General features: G+C 37.9%; 3 protein-coding genes across 15 annotated transcripts; 1 reads left to right on the top strand and 2 right to left on the bottom strand.

Moving 5' to 3' along the window:
- Positions 1–136: 136 nt before the first annotated feature.
- Positions 137–1,970, top strand: LOC105277626 (transcription initiation factor TFIID subunit 8). The gene is made up of 5 exons (XM_011336122.3): positions 137–402; positions 732–1,018; positions 1,126–1,276; positions 1,368–1,514; positions 1,583–1,970. The coding sequence occupies exons 1-5, from the start codon at positions 261–263 to the stop codon at positions 1,756–1,758; spliced, it is 903 nt and encodes a 300-aa protein (XP_011334424.1). The 5' UTR covers positions 137–260; the 3' UTR covers positions 1,759–1,970.
- On the bottom strand, positions 1,928–13,332 carry LOC105277625 (vinculin). 11 transcript variants are annotated; one of them, XM_011336113.3, is made up of 20 exons: positions 12,889–13,332; positions 11,526–11,633; positions 10,879–11,301; positions 10,518–10,718; positions 10,208–10,448; positions 9,850–10,082; positions 9,658–9,678; positions 8,911–9,277; positions 8,383–8,811; positions 8,133–8,224; positions 7,900–7,993; positions 7,213–7,266; positions 6,708–6,779; positions 6,091–6,117; positions 5,551–5,675; positions 5,208–5,447; positions 4,981–5,071; positions 4,746–4,781; positions 4,197–4,389; positions 3,396–3,480 (listed from the first exon to the last, which is right to left on the bottom strand). In XM_011336113.3, the coding sequence occupies exons 1-19, from the start codon at positions 12,943–12,945 to the stop codon at positions 4,235–4,237; spliced, it is 3,066 nt and encodes a 1,021-aa protein (XP_011334415.1). In that variant the 5' UTR covers positions 12,946–13,332; the 3' UTR covers positions 3,396–3,480; positions 4,197–4,234. The 11 variants fall into 11 exon arrangements, with proteins under 11 accessions (XP_011334412.1, XP_011334414.1, XP_011334417.1 ...); XM_011336110.3 differs by lacking the exon at positions 4,197–4,389 and having other exon boundaries at positions 1,928–3,480; positions 12,889–13,329; XM_011336112.3 differs by lacking the exons at positions 4,197–4,389; positions 12,889–13,332 and adding an exon at positions 12,141–12,525 and having other exon boundaries at positions 1,928–3,480.
- A 942-nt stretch (positions 13,333–14,274) lies between these two features.
- On the bottom strand, positions 14,275–18,821 carry LOC105277627 (nucleolar protein 14 homolog). 3 transcript variants are annotated; one of them, XM_026971280.1, is made up of 7 exons: positions 18,591–18,821; positions 16,673–18,467; positions 16,446–16,575; positions 16,170–16,337; positions 15,594–16,081; positions 15,252–15,516; positions 14,275–14,297 (listed from the first exon to the last, which is right to left on the bottom strand). In XM_026971280.1, exons 2-6 carry the CDS (start codon positions 18,427–18,429, stop codon positions 15,270–15,272), a joined length of 2,790 nt encoding a protein of 929 aa, XP_026827081.1. In that variant the 5' UTR covers positions 18,430–18,467; positions 18,591–18,821; the 3' UTR covers positions 14,275–14,297; positions 15,252–15,269. The 3 variants fall into 3 exon arrangements, with proteins under 3 accessions (XP_026827081.1, XP_026827080.1, XP_011334425.1); XM_026971279.1 differs by lacking the exon at positions 14,275–14,297 and adding an exon at positions 14,627–14,645 and having other exon boundaries at positions 15,248–15,516; XM_011336123.3 differs by lacking the exon at positions 14,275–14,297 and having other exon boundaries at positions 15,196–15,516.
- Positions 18,822–20,114: the final 1,293 nt, after the last annotated feature.

Genomic DNA, 20,114 nt, shown 5'->3' with positions numbered 1-20,114 from the left:
GGAATTTAAAATTCTCTATCCGTTAGCCAATCACATTGGTGCAGGTCGGTGTGCTTGGCTTCTAATTGGTCACCGCAGCATTTGCCGGGGTTCACCGTACGTATGGAGTCTTATCTTAAGCCATAAGGTTATACTGGGTAGTATGTGGCGTCACTTCGCTGACAGTTGTGACGTGAGCAATGTATGAGCTGTGTATTAAAACTTAACAGGATCATCCGATTATTTTAATACAGAATAACAAACAAGACGATCTGTTATTTATGTCAACCACTATGGACACACAGACATTTAACACACGAAGAAAAATACTGAATCATGTAGTTTGCAGCATTTTAATGGAGTGTGGTTATGAAACATGTGAGAAACAAGTATTAGAGACTCTCACCGAGATGCTACAATCATGTAAGTTTACTTAAATTTAAATTTGTTTAAATATTTTCATATTTAATCTGAAATATTAATATCAAATGCTTAATGCATATGAAATGAAAAGAAAAACGATGATCAAGAAAGAGTGATGAGTTGCATCTCAAAATTAGTTATTAGACGATCATTTTATATTAAAGCATAAACTATGTCACAGCTCTTATAGCTCTTTCATTGAAAGCGTATCAATTGTTAATTAATTTTCTGACTTTTCTTTAATTTAAATAAAGATCTCAAATTTATGTTCTTGTTGAACACAGAAAATGTTCTGCAAATTGTATTCCCTCATTATGCATTGATTTCAGTTATTGTGGAGATTGGAGCATCGGCGAGAAATTATTGTGAACTGTCTGGGAGGACGGAACCTCTCATAGCCGATGTGATTCTCGCGTTAATCAATATGGGCATAAAGATAGATAACATCGAGACATATGCGAAGAGACAGAACAGAACAATTTTACCGCCACTTCAACAACAGACACAGTCGAGGCAATCGAACATCTTGCAGGCTGGTATCAAGCAGAACCACCCGTCGCACATACCAAGTTACCTACCACCCTTCCCTGATCCACATGCATACATCAGAACTCCAGTGAGTATTTGCCAGTTTTAATTGCAGCTATTTATGTTTCTGCAATGAAAATAAGTATCGCATATATTGTTTACGGATCTAACTCTCTATAACGAACGTTATTGTAGACACATCGTAGACCAGTAACAGAGTACGAAGCGATAAGAGAAAAGGTAGCAACACAGAAGCGTGACATCGAGAGAGCTTTGACTAGGTTTATCGCCAAAACTGGAGAAACGCACAGTTTATTTCTCACGGAGGATAACAGCATGTTTCCCTGTAAGCAATTTGTCACGAGTATTATATAGTGATCATCAAACAGAATTATATACAACAATATACTACCATGCATCTTCTTCTTCGTTTTTAGTGATATCCTGTAAACCGCAATTCCCGAGTTACATCTCTGCTCTTTTACCTCAGGATCAAATATTCGAACCGGACACAGACTTCCAGTTTGAGTCGAATCCGACGAAAAAGAAAAAGGAGGAAAAAACTGAAGAGAGAATTGAAGAAAGTAAGTGAACCTCTTTTTCATACTTACTCTTGTAAGAAAACGAGCGATTCACGAACGCTTATTTGCAGACGATCAAACGCAAGGCGAGAACATAGAGCAGAATGGTGAAAATACTACTCAGCAAGACATCATAGATAATCCATATTTAAGGCCCGGAAAAATGCCAAAAAACAAAATGCCAGGAACGACGGTTCCCGGACAGCCATCTGCCAAGAAGGAACCGCTAGAATCTTCGGTACCTTGAAATAAAACGCAATCCATTTATTTAAGTGATTTCTACATATATATGTATATACACGTCTAGATTTTATATTTATTTACGTTGCATTTATGCAAAACAATGCATAGTCATGATTTGTGGTAATTAGAAATAAATACTACTACGTTAAACTAAGTTAAAGTACAACTAAGTTAAACAATAAATGTTATTTTTATTATAAAGGTGGTTACATAAAAGTGTCCCGAAATACATCGTTATCTCTGTCAGTGAGAATCAATACGTGTCATAACATTCCATCGTCATCATCAGTAATCGATCTACGTGATACATATTAAAGAACCTATTGCCGGCATATAACTTCAGCAGTTTCCATTACATAGCAATATTGCTTAATATAAATGAATATTGCACGGATTAGCACCACTTGAAAAGTATAATATGAGAACACAAAGCCAATGTTGAAATTGATACTCCTATCGCTGCGTAAAATTATAAAAATAGATTTCTTATATATTAATGAAGTTGATATCTAAGTTTACAATCTGAAATGTCTAATAATTTTAAAAGCAAGAATATTCTGTTGACGGTTTGTGTTTTCAATTAATAAGATATAATAAAATAAAAATGTTTACCACATGATCCTCGTACAATGTCCTGTTTCTGAATGTACTTTCAATATTTTAATAGATATCACAGATTCAGATAATAAACTTAGACAACTCTCCACTACATACATACAAAACAGCCGTTTAATACATTGGTACAGCAATTTCGAACGTGATTATATACGTGTCCATCTTGTAAAAATATAACATTCCAATCCCATGTAGTAATATCCGCTACACGAAAGATAGAAATGTTTTACTGGTAGACAAATGTAGTTTTCGCAAATTTTATCACGTTTAATTTTATCAAAAACTTTTATAAAGATTTGGAGTTGTATAGTATCTCAATTTGGCTAGAAAAACGGATGAAAATATATATATATATTATATTGCGCTATTGTTATATATTTTTATCATTATTATATATATTATTACTATTGTTAAGGTACTATCATTCTTACTATAGGTGTGTGTTACATACAAATTATAAATAAGACGTTATATTTTGCGAAATAAGGAATTGAGAATTAATCTTCAATATATACTACGCTTATAATCAGTTAATTTTATAACATGCTGGGTTTTTTAATAAAATATCAGATAAAAAGAAGCATAATAAATTAATTGAATACAAAAATCATATAATAAACAATGATAAAAGGAAGATATTGAGATTGCTGCCTATGAAAATTGTGCGTTTTAAAATACACGTCAAACTACTTTCTCTTCTTTGTAGAAATATTTCCATAAATAATCTGTTCTATGAATTATCAAATAAACAGAAAATAGATCGTTAAATATAAATTAATTCGTAAATTTATCAGGCGTTATGATTAGTAATTGCAATAAAAATATATACGGTTAATATACTTCTAATATTATGGAAAAATGTCTACTGATGTATGTATACATGAACACCAAGCAAAATCTTGCACGTTTTCCTTGAGACTGTACTTTCCTCGGGTTACCATTTAATATTGATACCATGGCTGACGACGCACCCAGCGCAGCTTCATACCGGAAGCGGTACGAATCTTTATGCTAGCGCATTCTGCGGCACGCACCGTTTCCTTTACACTTTGCATGAGATTCTGAGCATTTCCGACAAGCATGTCCGTAGCTTCTCGATCCTCTTCCGTACCTAAATGTGCACATTACATGAACAGCCATTAGATTGAGTCGGAAAAGTTCTTTGATTCATATTTTTACATTTATATCTAAATTTTTTATATCTATATATATATATATCTAATTTCTAGTTATAATCTTCAGTGTGTTACTAAGTATCAGTCGCTAAATTCTAAAATTACATCTGTAACGCAAATTATAAATATTTTATGTAGCAAGTAGCGACTATGTCAAGTATAACTGGATAAATGGATAATATAATTTACACAAACGTAATTTTTAATTACTATTCTATGGCATAAAAGTATTTCATCATGATTACTTTCAACGAATACTCTTTCTGAATATTAAAACGAAAAACTATTCTCTATTTACAGTAACAATAAAATATAATGATGTGGGGGTTCACATGCAATGTAGGTGATGGTAAGATTAGGTGCATGTAAAATGTCTTGAACATTGTGTTTGATGTACACATAACATTACAATGGTAGTTCAATAATTACCACGACTCGGGTATTCGAGTTTTATAAACAGACACACTTTCTATAAATCGATATGTGTCGTAATTAACTTAACGACGAAATACGCGAGCCTTAGTAATTATAATATCAAAATGCACATGCAAAAAGTGACGACATATTTCAAAACAGAGAGAATGAAACTGATGCGTGATGTGATGAACAAGTCTTTCGACATGAGCTGGTTGAATCCGAGATATCAGCTTACCATAATATATATGTACAAATCATGAATCATAAATTACGTTATGGCAATCGGCAATGATGAAACGTATTACATCGGGATATACTGCTATATTTAGCATGGTAAAAAATATAGACATCGCTATATCGAATTGATCTGCTATCTAAGAATCCGCTACGTGTTTTTATAATCCACTTACTGCAGCCAATCAATTCATCTACACCACGATGAGCAGACGCATACCAACGGCATACCGTTTAAAGTTTAAATAAAATATCAAGATTAGTCTATCTTCCATAAAAATTGTTAAATTAATATAATATAATTGGAATGTGATTTGTTGCCTGTGTAATATTAAGTGTCTGTGAAGTGTACGTAAAATCAAATTGAAAGTGTTCGCTCTCTTGTATGTTCTTCCACGGGAAAAGTAGGGTTGCATGCATCTCAATGCAACGTGTACCGCGTCGGTAAAATTGAAAAATCGCATCTTTTAACAGAACGAAATAAAACACCATCGAAAGAGAAAGAGATAGAGAGACGATAACATCAAGCACAAGTTTGCAACTTCTTTACCATAAAGCATCAGCTCTTCCCAGGTCGGGAGTGTCTCTATATACAAAGAATTTAATTTTTTCATTAATTACAGCAGTTCTCATTTTTTTAAAGCAATGTTTCGTAGAGAGATTAAATCGTCCTAGAGTCACTGAATATTTCTCAATGATCAATTAGTCCGGTAATCACGATAACGTTCGAATGTCGAATCGATATAAAGACATACGTGTAATAAAAGAAACATCGCAAACTGTACCTTGAGCTCCGAGCATGGTGGCTTTTACGGTGGACAGAATCTTCAACTGTGTACCAATCGTGGGAATCCGCTCGCACACTTGAAGGAGGTTCTGAAAAAGTCGATCGCGAAAATGCAGGATTAAATTGCATAAATTTAAACAGGATATAAAATTCTAACAAGATTATCTTTTAGAGACTTTTATAGAGTTGATAATCATAAAAAGTATAAAAATGTGCTGAACGTACCGTTCGAATACGTTTATCGGTACATTCCCTAGCAAGCTCCTTAGCGAGACGTGTGACCTCCTGCGAAGCTTCCGCGATAGCCTTGGCACACGCAATAAGATCCCTTTTGTTACCGCCCTCACCTCTAACCAGTCCTGACAGTCTGCCCATTAGTATGGCCATCTTCTTCGCAGCGGCAATGATCTCGTTATCCTTACTAGACCACTGTCGTACTTCTTGATGCAAACCATGAGCGGCCATCTATACAATAAATTTATCGCGATGCAGTTATTGATCGACCGTTTTGCAGCTTGCATAAATTGTTTGCGTAAAAGTGCATCAAGTCTCTCTCTCTTTTTCTTACCATGATTGGTTGATTGGGTTGAGGAGCGTGCATAAACATCTCCTCTTCGTCGTCTGTCTCGGGAGGAGGAGGCCTTGGAGGTGGAATGTCACCTCCCGGCAATGGTGGACGAGGAGGTGCCACTTCTGTGCATAATAAAGGAATATGGCATCAATAAAATTTTGCAACGGAGTTCCCACATTTTCGTGATCACGTTACATGCACGCTGGAATCCCAAAGTAAAAAGATCCTAACAGGATCTGTTAAATAATCAATATTGTGTTAAGAACTGCTTCTTAATCAACTGAATAACGCATTGTCGCTATACAGTAGACCTTCCTGTAAACGATCGCAAACAATATGTAAACAGGAACAAAATGCTGTGAACTCGTCTCGTTATTACAATTCATAAAACAATGTCTGTGTTACGTGTGTAACAAACAAACAAAATGGTTATTTCATATCATTTCACAGAAATATTTCACTTGAGGAATGTTAATAGAATTAAGAGATCGATAAGTCAATAAATGTAAGGGGCCAAATATATTTAGAAGTAATTACCATCGTCTATATTGTAATCGTAATAATCTGGTAATCCATGAAGCATTAAAGGCAGAAACGCATAATGTTAAAACACCAACAAGAATCAGATATAATTCATAAAAAAAAGTACATGCATATAATTAAGCATCATGCTGTTTTGACGTAGGAGTAAACATGTAATCGATACAATGCTTTATGTCGATGAAGTATTACAGCATTTCTCTATAATATTTATAATTCTAACAAATATCATCTACATGAGCATAGCAATGTTTGATGCTTGAAATTGCTATCTGCGAGATAGTAATAATGAGTCACTAATGAAATGTTATCCTAAAGATCATGATGATTATGTGAAAGAAGCAAAATGCAGCTCGATTTATTGAATATGGAAATTTTTATCAAATATATAATAAAAATTTATATCTCTCACGTAATTACATATTTATACTAATTGTAAGAATAATATGTTTCATCTTTCTTCTTTTGTGCAAAACTATTGCATCTGATCACATATGTAACATTTGCTTAATGTTTTTCAGCCACTGCATGCTTTGTAGGAGTATAGATAAAGATTAAAGCATCAAATGTAATGGTCACTTGCTGCCCAACAGAGATAGATATTTTAAATTTACCTCCATCATGAATCGATTTTTCTATCTCGTTGTCAGAGGGCAGTTCTTGATCGAAAAGATCAGGAGTTTCCACTAATCGGAGTAAACTTAATTAATATCACAACGTAATGCTGAGATAAATCTAAGTTTTACATTATCATTTTACTCTGATCTGCATTTCACATATAATAAAAGATGAACGTGAGCAAAAATTAATGCAATGGATTTTATCAATTGCGATATGGCATTATATAGCTTCTAGTCATGAACAGCGAATTCGGCAATGAATGAATTTAAAGAAAAATCGAATAATAAGGCATGAATAAGGCAAGCAAAATGAAACAGATTACCGTATACTCATCAGACGTGTATACTTGTCTATGTATGTATAATATCACCGACTTTTTTTATCAAATAATATTAACGTATATATTCAATCTCGTGATTTGTTTAAATAATTTTAGGAACGAAACGTCAAATGTATGATAAACATCATGCATAAATAATTGCGTGCTGAAAGAAGTACCTTTAGCTTTATCTTTATCTTTGGAGTAAGTAAGTCGGATTGGAATTTGTTCATCTGTAAAAGATACATTAGACGAACTTATTTCATTCATATTAAATTCATGTCTTGTTTTCCTCAACAAGATTAATTTTCATAATAATTTATCTATTATTTCGTCGCTACCGAGAAATACTCTTAATTTTATATACTTGCATTAATCGAAAGTATTGTCATATTTTTTGAGACTGTTACGTGAAAATAAATAACGATTTTATTTAGCATATAAAGAGTATATGATTGTGGCCGATGATAGCCGATATAAAATGATTCTACGATACAAGCATTGCCTATATTTACATCTATTGTTCTACTTTACATACTTTATACATAAAAGCAAGAATCTGTTAGTGGCATAATGAAATAATGTTTAACCCATTTTACCAAGCCTACGTTATAGTATTATGGAGTGGATTACTATTCAATCTAAATAAATTCAATCTATAATCATTTCTTTCAGAAAGAGATCTTACAAGGCAGTGTTATAATTGCGTCAATTAACTAAACTACTAAAAGTTGTTACCAATAAATATTTATATTCTAGCTTACAGAAATTATCTTCTGAGATTGTCCTTTTCTTGATTTTTATTTTATAAATATGTACTAAATTTTATATTGTTTTTTCTGTACGTACTAAGTTCAGGAACTTACCGTCATGAATGCGTAACCGCGACATTTCCAGAGGAGGTACCAAGTCTGGCTGAGTTACAATAGCTTTACGAACTTGTCCTACATTGTTCAGCAACTGTGAAAGCACAATAGACATATAAATAGAATATAACAGAATAATAAATAAATAAAAGCACAACGGAGTATAAAAAGAATAGAAAATATATTAGATTACATGTTAACTTTCATTATTAATGCATAAAAGAGATACGAACCGCGCGGTTGCTTTCCCTCCAGCGCGACACCGCAGTATTATCGCCGATGTTCATTGCCACTAATTTCGCATCCTGAACCATCGGAGCAACGCCTGTCAAATATAATTATTAACTTGAAGTTAATTTAAAAAAAAGATCTTACTTTCTTAAGACTTAAGAGATCTGTAAATTTTTCTTTCTCCGTGTTAATTTTCAGTCACAAAATTCAAGAGATCAGATAAATAATACGAAGCAATATTAACACACTCACTATTTTGCAGGACATTGGTCGCGTGATTTACTCTTTGTATGAAGGCAGGATCTTCGCTATTATCGCTTTCCTGCTTTGCCACGAGTATAACTCGATTCGCGAGACGAGCGATGGCCGCCGTGTTGTCGACCATCCTCTGCGGCAAGGCCTTGGCGATGGCGTCCTCACAAAGAAACGAATGTTTCTGCATCTGCTCCTCAGAGATCCTGATGAAATCACCGCTGTCGGTCGCCTCGTCGCAGAGTGCGCGCGCCCTTTGCATCGTCTCCGCGTACTGCTGCCGCAGATTTTCAAAGTGCTCGTCCGCGGCTTTGCTGTCCGGATAAGTCATGCGGATTCGCCCGGCGTTGACCAGCTGCGGCGTCAGAGATTCCACTTGCGAGGCACTTGCGGTTAATGCTTCAGCTAATTTCTTGTTTCCGCCACTTCCTATAATTTAATAATCCCCTAAGTGGATATTTTTAACCACTTCTCTTCTTTTTAAGATAATCAAATGTTCTGTACATCATCAAAATAATTGTTACCCACCGCCGGCTGCGACCATCCTTGCTGTCTTCGCTGCTCTGGTCGAAAAAGTCTGCAGCGCGCTCGTCTTATCGTTGAAATTTTGATCGCGGCCGGGTGTGCCCGCAGGTGCCAAAACGGCATCCGTGAACTGTTTGAGAGGTGTAGTGATGTCGATGAAATCCTCAACGACACGGGACACGACGGCCTGCTGTATTCTGTTCTTCAGCTCGTACAGTTTTTGCGATAATTGCCGTGCGATTTCCTGGGCACGCGGCGTATTGCCCAGCCCGTGCGAGCAGAGATCGGCGAGCTGGTGCGACAGATTGTCCACTTCATCGCACAATTGCAAAATTTCTGCCTTGTGTATACCCGGCAAGCCCTCGGCCACCTATTTTTCAAACACAGAACTATTGACATCAGCGAGAAAATCGCGGATCCTTTTTTCCAAATATAATTAACGCATAGAGCGCCATAGGCGTCGCAAATTTTCTCTCGATGAAAAAAACAATGCTTGCTAAAAGTGAGATAAAAATCTGTTTTTAAATCTAATTAATTTCGTGCAATTTTTAATTTAATATTCACTGGGCATGAAAAATTCTGCTCGAGACTTATGTACGTCAGCAAAATTCCAAATTTAAATATGAAAATACGTTTGATAAAACGCGCGATGCTCCGCCGAAGCCCTCTACGCGACAATACACTGATATAAAAAAAATGAAAAAAAACATTATACACTGGGAAAGTGACGAAAAGTATTTACAGACTCACATTTGCTATAGGTTGCTCATTCTTTCTATGCGCAGCATTGAAGATATTAAGCATTATAGAGTGAAAAATAACTGATTTGAAATACCGTGTACAAGGAAATCAAGTATATAATAAAGATAGTAACATAACGCGCTACGTATGTGTGTAAAATGCTTAACAAAACTGGAGGGGATTGTAGGAGTTACATCATACCTTCTTTCCTTCGAGTATTATTAAAGCTATAGCCCTTTTACCGAGTCCCTTGTCGTCATGCTGCGGATTCAGAAGCCACTTATTCGCTTGCTCTAACCGACCCGCAACTGTGTGTGCCGTTTGTGCAGTTCCCGATTTGTCCGCTGCTACCAAAGCGGACACTACCGAGCCGTGCAGCTCTTTTAATTTGTCTTTAATACAGCGTGCTAAGTGTTCCGCTTGAGGTGTGCTGCCTTCATAGACATAGATACGATTCGTTTGAGCCAAACAAAGTCTCGTGTCTCGGATAAATGCAACACTTTTGTGGATACAATTAATAATATATGTGATTAAAAAATCTCAGAGAGCTGGAAATCACCTTTTTCTTTCTGACGCAGCTCGCAGAGAGCGTCGGTCATGGTGATGATTTGAGAGGTCAGCTTGGACATGGGCTCAGCCTGCGACGGCGGCAGGTAATGCTCCGCCAGACGCGACGCTTGCTCTATTATTTGACGGAGGCTCTTTTCCCCTACGCCACCCCTTAGAGCCAGACTGTCGTCCAACCAATCGTAAGCGGCTCGTATTCTGGATTCTATGGCGCTTTGAGCCTTCTTCAGCACCTGAAGAAAGTTGCGTCTCTCGATTTAGTAAGTTGCGAGTGTCGTTAACAACGACACAAAGCGACTTACGGTCAACTGATCGGCGTCCCATTCCTCTTCGTCATACGTTGTCAATTGCAACACTCGGATAATTTCGTTCAGCTCGTCGGACATTCTCCCAGATAAGTAATTACGATTTTCTGCCGCTTCGTCCGCGCCTTTCCCACCTTGCGAGATAATATGGATGAAAATCTTCATGGAGCAGATGAGAATCGGAGCGAGCGTCTTGACCTACGGGTGTGTGAAACGTAGCATCATGAAACTGTCATTATAAACAATAAATCATTATTATAAAAATATTATTAAAATTGCTATTTAAAAAATATCATAAAATAAAATTATTATTAAAAATGAATACATAAATTAAAAACCGTAATACTTTGGCACTTACTTGGTCCAAGCAGCGCACTAATATCTCCCTGTGTACTTGATGAGTCAACTCCTTCTCACGTGCGCTCACCTCCCTCGACACCTTACTCAGGCACGGGCTCAGGTTCTTAAGGAAATGCACTAGGTCCTCCATCGTTTCAATGACCTCAGTAACCGCCAGATAATCCAGTACACGTTTGCATTCGCGTATGATCTTTCGCACTTCGCTCTCGTCAAAGCAGAGAAGCAGAGCACTGGTGCCTTGCAAAATGCCACGTGATCCTTCAATAAGCTTTTTCCTGGCAGGTCCGGAGTACGGGTCCTGTTTCAGCATGGCCGATGCTTCCTCGAGAAGACGGGAAGCACCCTCGACGCGTCGCAGTGCCGCTGGCATATCTTGCTTAAGCAAAGCATCGTCGGACGAGTTTATTGTTTCCTTTCCAACCTGAAAAACGAAACAAGACATGATATAGAATAATTAAAGTAAAAAGTGTTTTATGACTAAATAAAATAAAACAGTGTTTAAATATTTTAAGTAAAAAATAATGATTTTTATGACTTTTCTTTTAATGTTGCATTTTAATTGAATACTATAATACTGTTCATATAATGTTATATTAATTATAATATCATTATTTCATGTTTTCTCAGATTTTTGCATTAACTTACTTTCACAAGATTGGTCACAGCCATGCTGACAGCCTGTACCGGCCGTCCCAAATCTGGCATTGCATTTCCATCTTCAGCTTCTTCGTGTAAGATGACCAGTCTCGAAACCTACAGAAGATGTAACAATTGTCAGTATAACTTTGTATTAATTTACATATTTAAAAACACACATTTTGATTACAAAAATTCCTCCAAAAAATTAATTATATAAATTTATGTAATGAAAAATTATTATCATTACTTATATTATATTTGATGACTGTTAAAGTTTATAATGAGCTATCAGTATATTAGATAAAAATATTCTAACAATAATTTTAATTTAATTATTGCAACAAAACATGTCTTTTTAAATTAATAATAATAATAAAATTACTTTTATATATATATATATATATGACCAAGGTAAGTATTTTTCGAATATTTTTACACTCAAGCATATAATCTATACTTTTGGCAAGACATACTAAAGTACAGTTGAAACACATATTATGCAAACATAACATATAGTTCAATATTTCTCCTAAATACGTAAGAAAAGTGCATACATATTCCAATTAAATAATAACGACATAATTGTACGTGAAACGGGAGCTGACTTATTAATGATCTAACATCTGTGAATGTGTGGGATGCTGTGACACTACATGCCACCAGCATCTCCTTTTATGGTGATGTGGCAGTAATAATGCACAGGGAACATCCTCATAACCGCCAAACGGATTGAGTTTCATTTCGGAAGCAGCGATATGTCCGAAAGGTGAATTTAGTAGACCCGTCCTATATACGGAGCATGATGTCATAGTTCTATATAAAGCATTCGAGATTAAACAAGAGGGTTACTCTGAAAACTTGTGGCAAACGCGTCAAGTCGCACGCTTGCCACATCCGCGCTTCCAAATGCGGATGCCTGGTAATTTTTACCGTCGTCCAGACGATAAAAATGCATTGACGATCATCCCTGCGGCGTGCAAACAAGGAATGCATTTAAATCGTAATCACCGTGACCAATCGGCAGATAACGTCAAGAACACGAGCAACGCACGCGGAATCCGTCTACATGCTACGTTGTTTATGTCGCACGCGATGTAACGGGTAAAACGACGGCCGCCTTGCAGCGACGAGCGCGAGCTTGTTCGTTTAACGTTTGTTTACGCGTCATTTCTCGGTTACGCTGACACTTTCGCAGGAAATCAAAAAGTACGAATAAGTGACGAGCGTTCCACGGGGAAAAACGAAGCGTAAGAAAATCGTGAGGGATGGGAGAAGAATTCGCGGATTAAATTCTGCGAAAGTCGAAACTCGAGACTGACGGATGACGAGATTGACAGTCGACGCGGAACGATCCTGACGTTTTAATTACCTGCTGAGCCACGGGCTCGAGAATACTCTCGATAGTCTTGGTGTGGAAGACCGGCATCCTGCTCGTTTCTTATCGCGGCAAGGGAAGGCAGCAAGACGGAGAAAAAAAAAGATAATCGCTTATTCCCTGGCACGGAATCGCGTGGCGCGACGAAAACACAGCTCGGGCAAACTCGGAGTCTCGAGACGGGATTAGGTAACACCCGTTCCGGGCAGGCAGCACGATCCGACCACTACCGCCGTTTGACCGCTCCGAGACGCTGTGGCGGCCTTAAACCGACTTTCTTTTACCTTTTAGTTTATGGTTGATTTTACGAACGCTTTCGCGCCATGTTGTTGCGCGCGCAGTTTTTAGTTTAGTTATTAAGCAGTTAGTATTTTGTAGTATACACACAGAAGTGTTAACCCTTTTCGTGCGTTGTTTGTTATAAGACATTAACATTATAATAAAGTATTTTTGCGTGCGTTCGTGATCATACGAGTCGTGATTATATCCCGTGCAACCTATACGTCCAACAGAACATACATGTGACGCGCACTTGCCACAACGCTCCGCTCGCGGCCCCATCTCGCGCTCGTGTCGCGAACGACGATGCCGACGGCGTTACCGATAGCGGAAATATCGGCTCGAGTCTATTCCCAGAGAGAGGCCCGAGAGCGGTCACGCTCGCGTTTTAACCGTAACGCCTCAAACGTGGACATTGAAGTGATCGAAGTGATTCTGTCTTTATCGCTCACTGAATATTGAATAAAGATAGAATGACGCCGGGAGCGTCAAGTGGAACGCATGTGTCCACGTTCGAGGCGTTGCAGTTAAAACGCGAGCGTGACCGCTCTCGGGCTCCTCCCTGCTATTCCTATGTAATTTACTTCGTACGCGCAGGGTGCTCGAAATAAAATTTCCTATCAAGCAGACTCGAAACCCGGTTTCCCGTGATCACGAGTCCGGCACTTTGCCACTAGACTAGGCTGCCAAAATGATAAATACAATGCCAACTACTAATGTAAAATACTATTTACATCGTTTATTAGCATACATATGTACATATTTACATCGCTTATATACAGGGTGTTCTTTCTCGCATATCTTCAGGTGTTGTCGGAATATCGCGATAAACTTCATTTGCACGGAACATACTCAACGAATCATTTCCTGATCGCTGGATTGGACGTGGTGGAAGAATTTCTTGGCCGGCTCGATCACCAGATCTTACGCCTCTTGATTTTTTTCGTTGGGGACACCTAAAAAATTAAGTTTATCGCGATATTCCGACAACGCCTGAAGATATGCGAGAAAGAATTCAGCGTGCGTGCACCGCAATTACTCCGGAATCTCTCAAAAACGTAAAACAATCGTTTATTCATCGAATGCGAAAGTGTATGGAAGTAAACGGTGATCATTTCGAACATCTGTAAAAAGGTATATCTTTGTAGTTATACATACAATAGAGTTTCTTTTCCTAAACGTGATTTTTGTGGTTCAAAGTCATTTGAAGGTCAACATATTCTGTATGGTTGAATTTGTTTTTTACAAGCTACATCATTTCGTTAAGGAAAATATACCATCTCATTTAAAAAAATGTTCATGACCTTGATATCTTGTGAAAGGTCACATTAAAAAAAATAATTTTCTTACCAGAGTACTAGTCTCTTTGAATCGAACAATTTTCGTCCTTCGACTTTTTTCATATCATCAAAGGAAGCAGAGATATTCTAAGTGCTACAGTTAGAGGAAACACCCTGTATACAGGGTGTTTCCTAAGTAAGTAGACGAACTTAAGGAGGATATTCCTTGGCTTATTTTAAGAAGAAAAGGTCATATAAACATATGTCCTAAACTGCTTTGTTTTCCAAAAAAAGTACATCACTGTTTTCGTTCACTTTTCGGATAGCGTGCTTTTGCAGTACGAGTCAACAGAGGTGAGGATGGAGTGGGGATGGTCTCGCGGCGCCGCAAGTGAACACTCGTTTCAGACTGCGCCGCGCGGCCGCCGCGAGACCATCCCCACTCCATCCCCACCGCTGTTGACTCGTACTGCAAAAGCACGCTATCCGGCATCACTGCTGTCACGTTATCTTTGACGCAAACTTTATTAGTTCCTATTAAGTTTAGTAATTTTATTAATTATGGTAAATTACACAAACGCCGAAATGGCAGATATGCATTTCGTATACGGTCTTGCTAATGGAAACGCTCGTCAAGCAAGACGTATTTACAATGACAGATACTTTTTATTGGAAAACAAAGCAGTTTAGGACATATGTTTATATGACCTTTTCTTCTTAAAATAAGCCAAGGAATATCCTCCTTAAGTTTGTCTACTTACTTAGGAAACACCCTGTATATGACATTATGTTACGCACTGTTATAAAAAAATCTTATCACTTCTTCCTCTTCATTTTCTTGAACTCGTGCTGCTGCGTCGCTGCTTCGCCGAAGATCAGATTCACCTTACGTTTGCGCTCGGCGTCGCTCTTTATTTGCTGAGCAATCTGCACCTTGAATAGGAAGTTTCGGTCCTTCTTTATTTCGCGAACCGCGCCCTTGTACTCTCGCTTGTACTTATGCAGCAATTTCGCTCTCTCCGCTTTTTTCTTCGACATTGGCTTATGCTGCTTTCCCTCATACCTGCAAAACATTTAAAATAATGTCGTGTCGCGCCGTATAAAGCTCAAAGACGAAAGATATATTAAATTATTACATACACTGTTACTATCTTCGGCTCGTACATCCTTAAAGGCTTCGGCCTTTTCTTCTCGAGCACAATGTACTCCAATTTCTTATTCCTTAACAGTGCGAGTTCCTTGCGCACTTCTCTTATGCGACGCCTCACGTTTGATGGATAATTTTTGAATTTACACGAGCTTAATAATTGAACAACTGGCTCAAATATTGAATGTACTGCCTCCAACTCTTGGAGCTGATTCTTGAAGTCCTTGATTAGGTTTACCGCAGTCAGTACAGCTCTTATCCTGAACTCGTCGTTTATTTCATCATCGACTAAGTCACTTGCGAACATGCGTGCACCGTTCGTGTCAATTTCGACGTCGGTTCCCTCAGTCACTAGGACCTTGCACGCTGCTTTAAATGGCGGTACAGTTTTTTTAATCACATCCGTAGTTATCGCCGTGTAAATGATTCCACGCAAGAAATTTATTGCAGACGGGGCAAATCGCTTGCTTAATACCGTATACTGAAAAATCCAAAAGCAATTTAAAATGCCGTTGTGCAGATTCTTTTACATTTTACAAGCTTGATGTAGAAAGATCAGTTAAACTCACTTCCAAAATGAGTGTACATATAAAAAGACCTTTCGCGATGTCGGTTCGGACTCTCTTGAGATGACTTCTGAGCAATATTTGCGACATGAATACTAGACAAGGCGTGACAACGGGATGTTTGAAGTCCGATGTTGGAAACAACAAGGACACCAATTTAAATAATATAAGCTGAAACCAATAAATCTTACATGTATCTCAAGTGAAAGGTAATGTCCAATAAAATATTGTGAAAATACGATTAAAAAAAATTACTTGTACATGATTTTGTATACGTACCGTATCCATGCCGGGATATCTCTTTTTGTTCTTCGCAAAATGTTCATGCTTCTCTTTAATTATTTCCTGTACATATTCTACAGCTTTTCCCGGATCCATATATGCTAAGTCATAAAGGTATGGACATAATCTGGAATAGCAGATATTATACATAAATAATTAGTGCTGTAATACATTTTAATATATAACGAAACTTTTAAATATATAATGAAATAAATCATCGTCACCTATCAAAGACTTGAAAACATTCCACTAAATCACGAGTATTGTCCGCGTAAGCGCAATTGTTTATATACTGCAATAAGTATACAAAGAGATCTGACAATTTTTCTTTGTTCTTGCCATTTAACGTCCAATGATTGCATTTTATAATACGATCTATAATAAGCGATTGACACTGGACGTCATGATTTTTCAACAATTTCTCTAATTCCTCAAACCTCCCCGGAACGTTATACGTGTAAGGTAATTCATTTCGTGCCGCCTCCATAATGTCTTTCCGCTTCAAGAGATCGCTTAGAATTTCATCTTTTCTATCTTCCTTAGACGAATTCTGTACACGCGCGTCGCTGTTGCTCTGCTTCAATATCGACTTTAGACAATTCTGACTCGACTGATTTGCCTGTTTCGAACATTTTGTCAGATTACTTGCAAACGTAACGTGCTTGTCGACAGTTTTATTTTCATCCTCGCTAGATTCTTCAGACACCCTTAGATCCGAAAGATCATCTTCGGATGCTTCGCAATCCGAATTTTCAGTCTCTAAATGTTGATCTGAATTTATTAAAGTGGTAGCAGATTTATCTTCTACACTTGATGATTCGAAATATGTTCTTTCTTTATCTGTACCATCATCCTTCTTCGTTTCTGTATCTTTCATTGATCTTTCTTCCAGACTGCTCTCTAAGTTGTCATCATTATCAGCATCATCAGCATTATCGTCGCCGTCGTCGTCGTCGTCGTCATCATCATCATCATCACTACTTTTTTCATTATTATCAGTACCAGTAGCCACATTATTAATATCATTGTCATTATCATCTTCACCAATAGCTTCCACCAAGAAACCGTCATCAAGATCATCAGCAGATCTATGCTTGCACTGATTACTAGCATCGGATACAAATCCCTTCATTCTCGCCAATCTATCGGCTTCCAGTGCTTCCAATCTTTCCTTCTCCTCCTGAACGATCTGTTCCTCCGATTTCAATTTCTCAGACGGATTGCCCCTAGCTTCGAACTTCAACTGTCGCACAGCCACGTCATAATCGTCCGCTTTCGTTGTTTTGCCAGTGTCTTCGTCGGTCTTCTTACACACGGACACAACGGACACGAAATCTCTCCACTCGGAGTCGAGTTTTTCCGTCAGATCTATCGTTTGCTCCCGTATCTTCTGTTGCTCCGCCTTCCGTTTCTTCGACTCCGCGATCAGCTGATTGATCACGTCCTTCCTCGACAACGTGGCGTCCGACTGCGACAAAACTCCTCCGCCGAAATGAGCCTCCTCCACGAAGTTTCTATCCAGTTTGCCACTCGCGTCTCCGTCGTCGCTCTCCTCGTCGCTTCTGGGATCATCGAACTTCTCGATCTCCTCCAGAGTCTGACCCCTGTGCGTCAGTGTCTCGTCGTCATTCAGATTATAAATACCTTTCTTTCTGTGCGCCTTTATGCGTTCCCTGGCGAATCTCGCCATCGCTCTGTCCTCCGCGCTCATGGCGGAATTCCTCTCGCCTATACGCTTGTCCAGGAAAATGTTGTCCTTGTTCTTCAATTTGTATTCCTGCAGAAGGCTCTGCTTACGTTTGTCGATGGCCCTTGCCCTGGACACTCCTGGAAGGCCACGATCATGTTTGTTCTTCTGGCCCAGTATTTTTTGCTTCTGCTTGTTGATGTGTATCTCGAACGGATTTAATTGCTTTTTACTGTTCTGCGCTCGCTTGCGTTGCGCGAACTCGGACATGTTTCTTTTCTTCGCTTTCACCATCGTGTATGACTTCTTCTGCAGACGATGGAAATATCAGCCTTGTGGTACAAAAATTGAAACGAATCAGAGAGAGCTTAATTCTGTACGCTTAAATAAATTGCCTATTAGTTCCAAATGTAGCGTCTACCAGCATAACCTAATATAACCTCACGTAAACTCACCCGGCAACAACGTAAGGTTATAAACAATATGTTGAAGAATTGACTGGGAAACTTTTACAAACAATATCTTCGTTGAATACGTGTGTACTAATTATTACATTACACGTTATAATACACTTGTATCCGTTAAAAATGCGTTCAATGCATCTCACAAGCACGTGGTACCTTTTGCTTTGACTCACGCGACCGCTCGAAGTAGCTGGAAGGGCGACATCTTTATTAGAACGGAAACAGGAAATTGGAAAACGACCTCTTAAGGGGAAGCTGGAGTTGCTAGTGAACTATTTTTTCACTATAGCGATAGTAATTGCAGTTTCGAAAATTCTCTTTATTGCTTGTGCAGAATAAAAAATCCTCTTCCACAAATGAAGTATAGATAGAAAGAAAGCCCGCTCTACAGGACTTTATATTCAAAATGGAAAAAAGTTAAAAACTTGCATTTGTCTTTTCTAACTTTTTTCCATTTTGAATATAAAGTCCTGTAGAGCGGACTTTCTTTCTATCTATGCTTCATTTGTGGAAAAGGATTTTTTATTCTGCACAAGCAAGAGAATTTTCGAAACTGCAATTACCATCGCTATAGTGAAAAAATAGTGCACTAGCAACTCCAGCTTCCCCTTAAGGTACAATTTCATGCTGTCGCTCGTCGCTCATTTTCAGCGACAAAACATGTCACGTGATCAAAATTGACCAATACCCAGCGTTCATTTTGATCATGTGACCTGTTTTGACGCTGAAAATGAGCGACAGGCGACAGCATGAAATTGTACCTTAAGGGGAAGCTGGAGTTGCTAGTGAACTATTTTTTCACTATAGCGATGGTAATTGCAGTTTCGAAAATTCTCTTTATTGCTTGTGCAGAATAAAAAATCCTTTTCCACAAATGAAGTATAGATAGAAAGAAAGTCCGCTCTACAGGACTTTATATTCAAAATGGAAAAAAGTTAAAAACTTGCATTTGTCTTTTCTAACTTTTTTCCATTTTGAATATAAAGTCCTGTAGAGCGGACTTTCTTTCTATCTATGCTTCATTTGTGGAAAAGGATTTTTTATTCTGCACAAGCAAGAGAATTTTCGAAACTGCAATTACCATCGCTATAGTGAAAAAATAGTGCACTAGCAACTCCAGCTTCCCCTTAAGGTACAATTTCATGCTGTCGCTCGTCGCTCATTTTCAGCGACAAAACATGTCACGTGATCAAAATTGACCAATACCCAGCGTTCATTTTGATCATGTGACCTGTTTTGACGCTGAAAATGAGCGACAGGCGACAGCATGAAATTGTACCTTAAGGGGAAGCTGGAGTTGCTAGTGAACTATTTTTTCACTATAGCGATGGTAATTGCAGTTTCGAAAATTCTCTTTATTGCTTGTGCAGAATAAAAAATCCTTTTCCACAAATGAAGTATAGATAAAAAGAAAGTCCGCTCTACAGGACTTTATATTCAAAATGGAAAAAAGTTAAAAACTTGCATTTGTCTTTTCTAACTTTTTTCCATTTTGAATATAAAGTCCTGTAGAGC

Source organism: Ooceraea biroi, chromosome 7, assembly GCF_003672135.1.
Source record: "Ooceraea biroi isolate clonal line C1 chromosome 7, Obir_v5.4, whole genome shotgun sequence".
Lineage (NCBI taxonomy): Eukaryota > Metazoa > Arthropoda > Insecta > Hymenoptera > Formicidae > Ooceraea > Ooceraea biroi.
The sequence above is the reverse complement of the archived record's forward strand: the minus strand, read 5'-3'. Positions and strand labels throughout refer to the sequence as shown.

Bases quoted from the DNA above. Each gene is read 5' to 3' on its own strand.
- LOC105277627 (XM_026971280.1), bottom strand. From the start codon at position 18,429: ATGGTGAAAGCGAAGAAAAGAAACATGTCCGAGTTCGCGCAACGCAAG. The intron at 16,338-16,445 runs GTACGTATACAA...TATTGGTTTCAG, and splicing joins GATATCCCGGCATGGATACG to CTTATATTATTTAAATTGGT. The intron at 16,082-16,169 runs GTGAGTTTAACT...TGGATTTTTCAG, and splicing joins TATGTACACTCATTTTGGAA to TATACGGTATTAAGCAAGCG.
- LOC105277626 (XM_011336122.3), top strand. From the start codon at position 261: ATGTCAACCACTATGGACACACAGACATTTAACACACGAAGAAAAATA. The intron at 1,019-1,125 runs GTGAGTATTTGC...ACGTTATTGTAG, and splicing joins ATGCATACATCAGAACTCCA to ACACATCGTAGACCAGTAAC. The intron at 1,515-1,582 runs GTAAGTGAACCT...GCTTATTTGCAG, and splicing joins TGAAGAGAGAATTGAAGAAA to ACGATCAAACGCAAGGCGAG.
- LOC105277625 (XM_011336110.3), bottom strand. From the start codon at position 12,945: ATGCCGGTCTTCCACACCAAGACTATCGAGAGTATTCTCGAGCCCGTG. The intron at 6,780-7,212 runs GTACTTCTTTCA...TACTCCGATTAG, and splicing joins AGATAAAGATAAAGCTAAAG to TGGAAACTCCTGATCTTTTC. The intron at 4,782-4,980 runs GTACAGTTTGCG...CTTTGTATATAG, and splicing joins CACCATGCTCGGAGCTCAAG to AGACACTCCCGACCTGGGAA.